Source organism: Maniola jurtina, chromosome 13, assembly GCF_905333055.1.
Source record: "Maniola jurtina chromosome 13, ilManJurt1.1, whole genome shotgun sequence".
Taxonomy (NCBI): Eukaryota; Metazoa; Arthropoda; class Insecta; order Lepidoptera; family Nymphalidae; genus Maniola; species Maniola jurtina.
In genome coordinates this window covers 13,306,599-13,320,011 of record NC_060041.1, presented here as the reverse complement: position 1 = coordinate 13,320,011, position 13,413 = coordinate 13,306,599, and the positions used below count along the sequence as shown (strand labels likewise).

At 37.9% G+C, this 13,413-nt stretch overlaps 1 protein-coding gene across 6 annotated transcripts in view; it reads right to left on the bottom strand.

Annotated features, from left to right (window-relative positions):
• LOC123870787 (P protein-like) overlaps positions 1 to 12,765 on the bottom strand; it is a 33,801-nt gene extending 21,036 nt beyond the window's left edge. The window contains exons 1-2 of one of the 6 annotated variants that reach the window (XM_045914219.1): positions 12,565 to 12,765; positions 5,321 to 5,845 (exon numbers count right to left, since the gene is read on the bottom strand). In XM_045914219.1, coding sequence (XP_045770175.1) covers positions 5,321 to 5,525 — 205 coding nt within the window. In that variant the 5' untranslated portion in view covers positions 5,526 to 5,845; positions 12,565 to 12,765. Of the gene's footprint in view, positions 1 to 5,320; positions 5,896 to 12,564 lie in introns of all 6 variants that reach the window. The other 5 variants (XM_045914215.1, XM_045914217.1, XM_045914218.1 and 2 more) reach the window with 5 other exon arrangements.
• Between the last annotated feature and the right edge of the window lie 648 nt (positions 12,766 to 13,413).

The window sequence follows — 13,413 nt, the reverse complement described above, 5'->3', positions numbered from 1 at the left end:
AACGAGTTTTACATTTATAATATGGGTAGCACGGGTAGTGAGGTAGGTAGTGATGTTTGGTTTTCTTCAAGGTTTTTATATTTAACATGTTTTGCGAGGTTTTGCGAAATATTGGTTTACCATAAAGTATCTACTGCCTACCTAATGTATAAGGTATAACTTGGATAAGTTCCTACTATGTTTTTAGGGTTCCGTACCTCAAAAGGAAAAACGGAACCCATAAAGGATCACTTTGTTGTCTGTCTGTCAAGAAAAACTATAGGGTACTTTCCGTTAGTATTTTCAATTTTCAAAGTAAGATACTATACCAAGTAGGGCAACATAATATGAAACGGCTTTACATGTACATTCTAAAACAGATTTTTATTTATTTTTAAGCATAACAGTTTTTGATTTATCGTGTAAACTGTCGAAAAAAATACCCGAGTACGGAACCCTCGGTGCGCGAGTCTGACTCACACTTGGCCGGATTTTGTTTTAGCTAATTAGTATTTTATAAAATTATTTATTATTTAGTTGACTCTTTAAAGTAGATGGGGATACTGTATCTAAATGATCGCTAAGGTTTTTAGCAACAATACCCTATACCTCCAGCCCGCTGAACCGATGACCTGAAGATGCTGGCAGGGAGCGGGTGGATGAGGATAGCGGAGGACCGTGTTTGGTGGCGCGCTTTTGGATATGCCTATGACCAGCAGTGGACGCATACAGGCTGATGGAATGGAAATACCCTATCCGAGAAAAAGGTGGACAGACGACATTTAAGATAAGATAAGATAAAGATAAATTTATTTGGCTCAGAAACAAATCTAACATAACGTAACAAAACACAATTAGTTATAATAATAAACGAGTATAGGCTAAGGAGCCGTTGGATTTAGGCGTGGAAGTCTCTAAAAGAAACCTTTGTCCAGCTGTGGGTTGACGTCTTTCGGTTGATAATGATGGTGTAGTGGCCTATGATGATGGGCGATTACTCGCACACTCGCTCATAGCAGTTATAGCCCAGTGATAAAACTATATCCCGACTAGATACACACTCTCGCTTCTCGTTTCTAGTTTTTATTTCTCGCTGATCGTCGGCGGTCAGACAACTGCCTGAAGGCGCAGACGTATTATAGCCACAGGTATAGCTGTTTAGCAGTCAGTCTGTTTGCAAACACTTTTGTATTTTTTGTTTTTTGACTCGGTTCCAAGCAGATGTGTGGGAGACGCTATTTTTAAACCGGTCGGAGCCGGTTCGCGGCGGCTAGGCTGGGCAACGCGTCTGGATTTTATAATCATTATAAATATTATGATTTTCCACGGCATTGTACCGCTTGTAAACAAAATGCTAATTTAAACGCATTGTTTGGGCGGCGCCAGACATTTGCATATTTATTTGGATCTGCCGAAAATTAAATACCATACTCTACATAGCCCAAAAGCCTGGTACTAGGGATTGCAATGCTGGATCCGCAATCCAGCAATCCAGCTGGATCCAGCACGTTTTTGGTGCTTGCTGGATCCAGCATCTGACGCTGGATCCAGCGGTGCGGATCCGCAATCAGCTAAAAAACAAGTAACTAACTTTCTTTTTGCGCAAAAACCATAGAATGTCTTTCAGAAAAGTAAAAGAAAACTGTAACGTTATTGATAGGTTTCTCTAGTTTGAAATTATATTATAAGTTGAACTTCTATTAAGATTTTATGCATGGTAATTGGGATGGGCTACGCAACTTTATTTAACTAAATAATTGTTTTCACAAAGAAAGAGCAAAGGTTTTCTCAGACAGTTTCCCTGTATCTCCTATGGTTTTGGATTTGCCCATGCTGTCCCAGTTAAAAAAACACACTATGTAGTTTGTCCTACAAGAGATACGAGTATGTATACCTGTAAATGGTGTGTCACATCGAATATGAATACTTACTTTATTTTTAAGTGTTTTGTGAACATGTTGTAGGTGTTTCTTAAAATAACAAATAAACAAATAAGCTTTATTTCGAAAATTAGTAAGACTGAGAGACTGAGAGCCCTACAAAGTTAGTAAAATAGGTACCTAAATGAATAAAAAGCTATTAGTGAGCGTTTGGTGGACCAGTTTGGCTGGTATCATACACTACAGCTTCCTAAGATATGGGCAGACGATTACGACAGATCTCTATTGTTAACAATTGCAAACCACGATGGAAAAGCTAGGCGTTAAACAACTGAGACTAGTCAATTGCTCTAGCCCACTGCTGCTTCAGGATAACGCTAGACCTCATACTTCACGGCAGATGGTCTCTAAATTAAGGAGCTGTGATTGGAAACACTCACCATACTCCCAAACTACAACAACTTGCTCCAACAAACACTTTTTGCGGAATTTAGACAATTTCTTGCAAGAAAACAAAACTATTTCGATTCAGTCCAAAGACTTTAATCAAATCATTATTTATTTATTTATAATTAAAATGGCGAAAGTGAATGATACATACTTTGATTGATTAAATACATATTATCTAACTTCATTTTTATTTTCTTTTTTCCATATAAAACGCAATTTTAATAGGTGAGGATCTCATATTATAACTACAAACAAATGTAGGGAATTGGTTATTAAAGTTAAAACATTTAAAAAAATGCATTTCTTTGAAAAATCGATTGATGCTGGATCCGCGCTGGATCCAGCTGGATTTGCTTCGATCCAGCAAAAATCCAGCTGGATTGAAAATGCCGCTGGATTGCAATCCCTACCTGGTACTTACATTACATAAGTGTAAAAAATGTAAAAAACACTTTTTTAGAACCTATGGAAAAACTTAAGCATTTTTATTAATAATCTACCAAAATATAGAAAAGAAGTTGATTTTATGGGAATCATCATGCTTTGCATTTTACATTTATAAAGCACTAACGGGACTTCGTCTGTGGTGGCGTTTGCTGGCGCGCGTGTTGTGACTTTTTGGAGTGTTTTTTTGTTAGAAGTGGCCGGTTTTTGTGTTCTGCTGTTGTTTATTGGTGGTAGAACTGACTGGGAAGCGCTCTAAAGGGGCGCCGCGTGTGTGTCGGCGGGCGCCGGCACAGACGAAGTCCATACTTATACATATAGTTTCCCTAACTTGTAAATAACTACAAACTTGACATTGGCTAATCAGTGTAAAGCCAGACGAGAGAAAAAAAAAACAAAAAAGCACTAACGACCAGCCCGGCTTCACACGGGTAGGTTATTACAATAATTTTCGTAGAGATCTTTAATTTTTTGATAGTAAAATAAAGCCTATGTAGCTTTCTAATGGTGAAAGAATTTTCAAAATCGGTTTAGTACTTCCAGAGATTACCCCCTACAAACAAACTTACAACCACCATTTTATAATATTAGTATAGATATCTGAGTTTGTAGTTACCTACTACATTTTTCAATTTCCCGTACAAATAATTGAGTTAGGGATCAAAAGTAAGGTTATATCAAATGGCAAGGTTTTGCAAATCAAGGGGTGCGAAATTAAATGATGGTAATGATGCATAGAGTCATCATAACTCATGATTCATAGCTCAAGGCTCGATTACGTATTGCGGTCAAATTGCTATTGTAAACATTAACTTGTTTGTTTACATACAACTCTGTACTTATCGCGAGACTTATTTAAATATTGTAGACACAAATTAGCCGATTTTCAGGTTGTTACCGAAGTAATGTCCGAAACATTGTCGCCATCTTATATGGGCTTGATAAGAATACTTTAAGGCCGATTCACATCAATTGCGTACACTTGACACGGGCGTAGTGACGCGCGTAAACCCCTAACACACTTGGCTACGCATACGTCCACGCTTTACGCAAGCGGTGTGCCATGTTTCATACAGTTCCATGGTACGCGCTACGTCTACGCTTACGCAGCCTGTGTGAACGAGCTATTAGGGTTACTCACTGCCTGCATTCGGTGAAAATTTCAACACCGTGCCTTTCATAGTTCATGAGAACAGCCCGCTGACAGACAGACGAACGGACGGACGGACAGCGGAGGCTTAGTAATGGGAGTACGGAACCCTGAAAACTTAACCTTTATTTATTCAAATTTTAGTTTAATACAATGTACAAGGAAAAATACAATAATTATTGTTATTCATTTAGAAAAAGGCCTTGGCTGTGACACAATTTTTTTTTGTTATTGTTATTTTAAAATAGCGTGTTCATTTCTTTTTTTAGGCATTATAAGGTCACATAAGAATAGGGTTGACAAGCGTCCTGCATTCCCAGGACTCTCTAAATTGACCCTTCATTTAGGAACTTAGTTATTTAGACTAAAAAGATTTATTTAATTTTAAACCCCAAACGGAAACAGGGGGGTGTTATAAGTTTATAATGTTCAAACGGATGGACCGATTTGAATGCAGTTTTTTTTTATTCGTAATCGTGTTTAATCGAGGCGGTTCTTAGCTATGTTTGAAGAAAATCTTTTCAATTGTTTTTAATTTAAACTTGTCGCTTTTTAGTTTTTCTAGGAAGACAGACAGATAGACACACAGACAGACACACTTTCGCATTTATAATATTAGTTTGGTAGCCTTGTTTTCCATTTTAGTGACCAAATGTAGGCATTTAACTCTATCCGCTTTTTTATAATTTGCAGCTGATGGTCTTCCTATATGACGTGAGGAATCTACCCAAGGGCATAGGACAGGTGTGAAATGAGGTAGGGTTGCCAACTTTAAAAAATAAATAAAGTGCATATCTGTTTTTAGAGAGATGAAATAGGTAGAGTTGGTTAACGGTTGGCCTTGTCTACAAGTTCAAAATTGTTCAGCGTGCTATGGAGCGGGCTATGTTGGCGATCTCTCTTGAAGGTAAAATACCGTAACGAGGAAATCCGTAGGAGAACTAGAGTGACCGACATAGCTCAACGAATTAGCCAGCTGAAGTGGCAGTGGGCCACGTCTGCCGCAGAACCGATGGCCGCTGGAGCAGACGTGTTCTCGAGTGGAGACCGCGTATCAGCAAGCACAGTGTGGGACGACCTCAAGAAGATAGCGGGAAGTGGGTGGATGAGGAAGGCGGAGGATCGTGTGTGGTTGCACGCACTTGGGAAGGCCTATGCCCAGCGGTGGACGCAAACAGGCTGATTGATTGAAATAGGTAAAGCGAGTACAACAAAGAGTAGGTCTGTAGTCTGTATTTAATCAAATTCTTAAAAACGGTATTTTTGTACTTTTTGCGTATCTCTAATAATTTTGCAAATGTTTTAAAATAATATGTGTGGTAATAAGGTCCGGTTGGGCACTTTTCGGGTACAAGGACTCTTAAAAGTTCGAGAAGATTTAAAAAAAATTAGAAGATAATTTAGAAGATAAACTCACCAATGTCCTTTTCATATCGCTTCTGGAACGGCTCCAACTCAGGGTCATACTTGATCTTCTTAGGCAGCTTCAGCCATACTTGAACAGCTTCGGCGGTCAGCTCCCCAGTTGACACCAGGGAGTACTGGCTCCTCGTCAGATCAGGGTTTTCTGGTTGCCTGGATACACCACTCCATTTTTTAACACGCTTAAACCATTCAGCCATTATTTATTTCACTACAGCTGGTAACACTGTCAGCTTATATGAGTCATTTGGATTTGAAAACTACGGAGGCTCTTCAGGAAAAGCTGATGGGTTTTAGGTTTTTTTAGAACAGTTAAGAATTTTTCATAAAAATATTCTAACGATAGTTTTTTAAAGTTTTTGTGAACTTCAATTGGGTTCGCCAAGCATTACGTATTAAGTGCCTATTGTTTAAAGGCTAATATTTATTTTTCACTATTCATTTTCACTGAAGTTGTAAATTTTCACCTGTAAAGTGTCTTTTAAAGTTTTTGGTAATTTGAAAATTGTGTCAAAATATTCTTGAAACAATAAGTTTTGCTATTTGTCAGCTATAAACACTCCTTAGTGTCTAAATGATGATATTTCAAAATTTGAATTGCATTTTTACCATGATTTTTACATACAGCTAAATATATAAGTCTATGGCTAAAAGCGTAATAAATAGTATATTAATAAAAATCTATACATAATATAAAATGACTTGTCCAGAGGTCCAGACTGGCTGATTTATCAGAAGTTTTCTACCCCTTGGGGATCATTTTTCAAGTTATATCCATGAAACTTAGCATTTGGACTTTCGTTTAAATACTTAAGAAAATACGTGTTTTAAATTATGGTTTAAATATTAGTGATTTCATTTATTATGACCAGCGATTATGACAAAAATGAGTCTTGGGTGCTCAAAATTTATTTATTTCTTCTTCTGCTTGAGACATTTTGGCTTTAATACTCAAGTGGTGAAGTGGTGGGATAACTAAAGGTAGGTATAACCTGTGATATGTGTATGTGTGGCACCATGTGGAACCAATTACAAAATAAAAGTATTTTTCTTTATCTGACTGTCTTTTGATTATTTCTGCTACTTATACTGTTTAACTATCATGGACGTCATCCGGACAATCTAAACAACGCAATATGGTCACTGAGCTGTTCTCTAATCATGTTTAAAGTAGATTGTAAACTTACGATTGCATGTTTAGATTCGAAATAGCTTTATTTGCCTCGTAACAGCCTGTTTTACGACAAGACAATCATTGCTTACTGTTGAAACACTGCTGATTGTTTACAATGAAGTGTAGGCATGGATTAAAAATACCTTAGGTTAAGAAGTTTCATTTATGGGGGTACCAGCCAGGTAACCTCCCTGTGTGCCTGAGTGTTGTGGGTAACAGCAGCGCTTGGGCCAGTGTACCCTGGCAATTTCTCTTCAAGGGATATTGTTAGCTATAGCCATGGCTAATTAACCAGGCAGGGAGGGGGTGTTGTCAACATGTCAATCACTGGCTGCCGTGCTGGTTTCTTGCCTGCCCAGTTTGCTGACGGGGAGGGGAGATGTTGAGGATGGGGAACGTGGAGAGGGAATTGCCCTCCTCGCGAACCCTAGTCCTCGGGAGGACCTGTGGATGATGGACACGGGGCGGTCCGTCGTTCACAGTGTGGTACTCGGGTTGGTTGGCGTTCTGTGCTTCCGGTAAACGGTGTTTGGGGGCCCCAGTGGTGGGTCTGCTGAGGAGGACATCCGCTGGCAGAGTAACGAGGCGTTGTCGGTCCCTTGTGTTCCGTCGTCAGCGTGGCATGGAACTTCGTGAGGTTTTTAGTTGATAACTAACATAGGACGTGGATTTTACATATTTTGGAATAATCATTGAGAAATAATTTATTTTTGACTAAAGGCCTTATTGCGGAAAGTGCTCGATTTACTCAATTTGCACTCTTATCTTTGATTCATTTTTTTTTAAATCAATTAGTATTCATACCTAATCATCAGTGTGCATTCTGCTTGATTATCAAGAACTTTTGTGTTACATAAGATGTATACGAAGGTGCTATTGACGTTTAAGGAAAATACATAAAACACATACAAGCCTAGCCGTCTTTAAGTACCTAGCTAAGTTATTAGTACGAGGTGTTTGCTTTTTATCAATGATATGTTTTCACGTCATGTTTAGTGACGAAGTCGGTACATTTAAGTATTAACTATGATTAGATGAGTAATACTAGACTTTCTGTCATGTTGCGCATCTCAATAAGAAAAGATTTTGAGGATTTCAGGTTTTTTTAACGAAATCATTTTAAAAAACTTTATCCACGCAGACGAAAAGGTACATGAAATGATTTATTTTCATTCCTAATTGTTTTAGGTTCCCTATGCTTCCTGTAATTTCGTCCATCGGGATTTCGGTTTTAAAAATCGCGTGGGAACTCTTTAATAATTTTCTGGGGCAGAAACGTGAAACGGTGGGTGAAGTCTGAAAATCCGCAACCAGCGTGGTCTATGAAGACTATGGCTAAACCCCTTCTCATTCTGAGAAGAGACTCGTCCTCTGTAATGAGCCGGCGATGGGTGATCATGATGATGATTACTCTAATAGAATCACAACTCACAATACAGGTGTCTACATTTAATATTATTTTCTCTAACATTCTTGGTTTGAGCATTATTTTGATAACCTTCGAGATAAATTAAAATTGCTGTACTTACTGGCCAAATCACATGCAAGAAGCGGCCGACACAAGTTGTATGAAAATCCATATCTATCGTGGTTTTTTTTTTTTTTTTCTTTAAATCTAGCTTTACTCTGATTAGCCAATGTCAAGTTTGTGATATTTTCAAGTTATTGAATTTATACAAGTATGGACTCCGTCTGCGCCGGCGCCCGCCGACATACGCGCGGCGCCCCTTTAGAGCGCTTCCCAGCCAGTTCCACCACCAAAAAACACCAACTAACACAAAAACCAGCCAATCTTAACAAAAAAAAAACACTCCAAACAAGCACAGCACGCGCGCCAGCAAACGCCATCACAGACGAAGTCCATCGTGGTTTAGCTTAGCGGCCAAATATTAGGAGTAAATTCATATTATCTGTCGTGTAATTTAAATATGGAACGATCTTTTACTCCCAAGCGTGGCAACCAAGGAGGTAACTTATAAAGGTTTTATTTAAATTTCGAACTGGCTTACAAATAAAAAGCTGTATGAAAAAAAAAAAACAATGAACACTTTAACGCGGGAATGTACTATTCCACCATAATAATATCTTTATAGGTGTAAAGCAAATAAAAATTTATGAAATGACATTAATTGAAAATAATGGGTTAGGCCACTTATCCGGAAAGTAATCTATTTAATAACCGCTCCGATAAAGTTAATACGTTTCAAACGACTTCTTTAGATAATTATTATAAAACGTTTCTATTGCACGAGTATGTACCTACCTACCTTGGTTAAATAGACTTAAGTAAAGTTTATTTGACCAAGTAGGTAGATATTGTATGTACGTGTTTTGCTCCGCCGCTAAGTTTCTATGATGATTTAAAAAATTCCAATAATAAAAGTTATACGCGCGCCGGCAAGTGTTCTTGCTCGCACGCTCTTTAACTCAGATTGATGATCGTGCAGGCACGAAATTTTAACAACGTAATTATTTTCAAACTTTGTGAAATTGTTCGAATGTGTTCGAATTGTGTGAAATGTTTCGAATTTCTGTTCAGATTACTTACGTCTTATGTAAAGCTGACTGACTGACTACCTGACTGACTGGTCATCAACACACAGCTCAAACTACTGGATGGCTCAGGCTGTTTGGTATTCAGATAGCTATTAAGTACTACGACGTAGACATCCACTAAGGATTTTTGAAAACTCAACCCCTGAGAGGGCAAAATAGGGGTTTGACATTTGTGTAGTGATAAAATTGCTCAGTAGTAAGCTGGCAATGGGATGATGATACTAAATCACATCACACTAATATTATAAAGGCGAAAGTTTGTGTGTATGGGTGTGTGTATGTTTGTTACTCCTTCACGCAAAAACTACTGGACGGATTTGGCTGTTTGGAATGGAGATAGATAATATCCTGGATTAGCACATAGGCTACTTTTCATCCCGGAAAATCAAAGAGTTCCCACGGGATTTTGAAAAACCTAGATCCACGCGGGCGAAGTCGCGGGCATCGGCTAGCTATCCATAAGTAATATAAGTATGTGCATCGTTTTGCAATATTTTTATTAATAGAAGTAAAATGTGTGCTTACTTATTAGCTTTTTATCTTTTGAATGCAGTAAATAAGTAGGTAACTATTGATAATCTTGTCGTTAAAATGATTAATGGTTATAATATTATTGTTAAATGCTGTAATCTTAATGCATCGTCAGTGCCCGTCTGCACTTAAAATAATGGTATAAGTAGATAATAATAACTTTATCATTTACTGGATGATGCCCGCGACTTCATCAGCGGCACAGCGATTTTTATTCTCGCGATTTTTATTCGCGCGGTTTATTTTCCGCGTACGAAATTCCACCTAGCCCGCACTGCGAATGCGGTGAGCGTCAGCCGTCAACACTCCATAGGTACTGCACAAAAATATTCGCGCGAATTTAACACCGCACCGCGCGGTATCAAATCAGATTTTTTTCCCCGCGCGGATTTTATATATCCCAAGTGCGGGTATCTCCATATTATGTTTATATAAGTGTTACATAATTGCGAAGAAAAAATCGCGCGATTTTTATTCGCTGTGCGGGGTTTTGTGGCAACCCTTGGATTTTCCGGGATAAAAAGGAGCCTATGGCTATATCCTTCCTCGGGATACTCACTCGGGAATAATGTAGCTTTCTACTGGTAAAAGAATTATCAAAATCGGTTTAGTAGTTTTAGATATGACTTCCTACAAACAAATTCACAAACTTCACCTCTTTACTCTTACGAGTACAATACTCTGATAACCGCTTCATACCATATACTTAGTAGATACTTAGTTCATTCATTGTTGTAGTCTAGGTGATAAGAGAAATGTGTCCCCTACCAAGTAGTATAGAAGCATGGCTTGATAAACGAATTCTACATACTTAATAATATTATATTGGAATTTTAACTAACTTTTGTATGAAATTGCAATTGGATAAGTATAGGAAAGTTAATCCGTTTCGATAAAATAGTGTAAATAAGTAATTCGGCGTATGCCGTTTAATCACCCCAATACCTAGGATGTATAGGTAAACTAGGGTGTGAGATCCACCTCGGACGGTAGGTACTACCACCACCACCACCACCACCACCACCTCGGACGGTATATTTTTTATTCCAGGGTGCATTACCATCGCTGCGTATGAAAATTCCGCTACCTGGAAAATCACGAGTTTTCAGGAAACTCTTTTTGAAAAAATATTTACTTTACTTTTAGATCAAAATCGCATAGCTATATACTCGTAGATTATCTGCTGAACTACCCCAAATGCTGAAGAACGGGTTTCTACATGTACACACGCCTTTTAAACCAAACGAAATGACATCAAAAACGGAAATCCTAAAAAAATACATAGCGGATCTTGCATGCGTTTGCGCGTGTAGTCCTGTTGGCCCCGTTAGCACGGTTAAGTGGTAGTACGGCTGTTGAAGATTCAAAAGTACTTGTAAAAGTCTAATTGAATAAAAATGTTTTGAATTTGAATTTAACGGGGCCAACGGGACTGATTTTTAATAATTTTATTCTTATCCCGTTGGCCCCGTTAACGGGGACACGGCTAACGAGGCCAACAGGACTACACGCGTTTACACAGCGACGATACGCGGACACGCGTTTCCGAGAACACACCCTTAGGGAGGCTATTTTAATCCGTTTCATCAATTAACTCTTCAATATTTTTATGTATTTGCCTAGCCTAAGCACTTCTGATTCGAAACGTAATGGAAAAAAAATAGATTATTTTTATTGGGTTAGTATTTTATCCTATTACCGACTAAAGTATATCATATTAGTTAGGTATTATCTTTATAGATAAAATAATAAATAATCATGGTAATAAAATTATGCTTGATATAAAATTTCCATACCTACCAAATAATAATAAATAATCAGGAGTTCAATATGGTGCAAGATTTAAAAAAAATAGGATTCCGGACCTCAAAAGAAGAAATGGAACAAATAACAAACATGATAGGTATATAGACAGATGAAAACATAACCACCCCTTTGCGTTCCGCAGTCGGGTAAAAAGGAGCCCTTGTAGGGTGACTTTGTCGTCCGTCTGTTTGTCTGTCAAAATTATTTTTCTCAAGAACGCGTAGAGTCCTTAAGTTGAAATTAGTATTATCAAAACTTATGTCAATGCTCTCTCGCTATGCTTGGTAAAAAAAATCAAGCTTCTAGAAGTTAATGCAATGCAAGGGCCTTTTTTTATTGGGGGGGGGGGGGGGGGGGTCCATCGTGCTGAAGGGCGTCCCACACCACCTTAGGCGAATCGCACACAGACAAAGCCGAGGCGCGGCTTTCTGGGACGTATATGCCTATATACTACTCCTCTTTGAACTTGTATCCTATAGAGATAGTGAAATGATAACGATTATAATTTATGATACTGATAATAATGAGAACTTCTATCTTCTTTCGGTACTTTTCATGCTATTTGTATGAGGGCTATTTTATAAACTCATCGAGTGGACAAACAAAGCGAATACCTACCTAGGTATCTAATTTTATTTAAAAAAATAAGTATGGCGGTCTTTCCGCCAGGCAACCTAGATAAGATTTAGGTTTTAAAATATTACGTTCTCTTATAAGTAGGTACTTTTTATAAAAAATATCCTCCATAGACATTTATCATTTTCACCCTGTACCTATTCAAAGGAAATTTCATTGGTTATATTCTACTTAGCATAACAATTTATTCAATTTCAGTCGTAGTATCATTAATAAAAGGTTTTTTTTTTTCTCTCTCGTCTGGCTATACAAAGATCAGCCAATGTCAAGTTTGTAGTTATTTGTAACAAGTTAGACTATACAAGTATGGACCCCGTCTGTGCCGGCGCTCGCTGACATACACTCGGCACCCCCTTAAAGCACTTTCCAGTCAGTTTTAACAAAAAAAACACTCCAAAAAGGCAGAGCACGCCCTCCAGCCAACACCAACACAGACGAAGTCCTTAATAAAAGGTACATAGTAAAAATGCAGTATAATAATTAAGTAAGTATAAGCGCAGTAAAATATTCAACACCAAGGAGTATTTATTCCTAACAAATAATTCCAAACTTTTTAAACTCTGCAGCAAACTCCCAACTTTATGGTTCAGTCCACTTTCCTACAAACACTGGCCACTTCACAAAAAAAAACACTAATTCCCGCGCGAAATTTCTTTTTTTATTTTATTTTTATAATTAGAACGCGCGTCCGCTTGGCGCGATGGCATTCGACTGCCGAGCCCGTAGTAAACATAAATATAAGCACAGCGCGCATTTTTATCAGCATTACGTTATCATCTAAGTTATGCTATAATAGGTAGGTACAGTATATAGGCAGAATATGATAATAATTTGCATAGCAGAGTGGTTTGGTGACACAATTTTGTATAATTTACGTGCAGTCTGTAGGTTTTACCTACTTTGAACCGAAACCATACAAATGGGCTGGAGTGAATTTTCTCATTTCAAAAACGATATGGTAGGTACATTGTGTAAATTAAAAATTTATATAACCCCCGACAAGTGAAGGTTACAGTAACTAGAAAAGAGCTGATAACTTTCAAACGGCTGAACCGATTTTCTTGGATTATAGCTAAGAACACTCTCGATCAAGCCACCTTTCAAACAAAAAAACTAAATTAAAATCGGTTCATTAGTTTAGGAGCTACGATGCCACAGACGATAAAAGGATGATCTGTGCTATCCAACCTGAACGGGCGGCGTATACCTACTTACCTACTTATTATTTTATAGTCCGGGGTGAATAGATGGACTTCTGAGTACACTGAAGTGGCTATTTTGCGGTGGATAAACGGATTAAACCAAATAAGCACTCAGTAGGTTTTTAGGGTCATAATGACGAACATCACCATTAAATTTTCAGTTATACCTACATAGCACTTAAG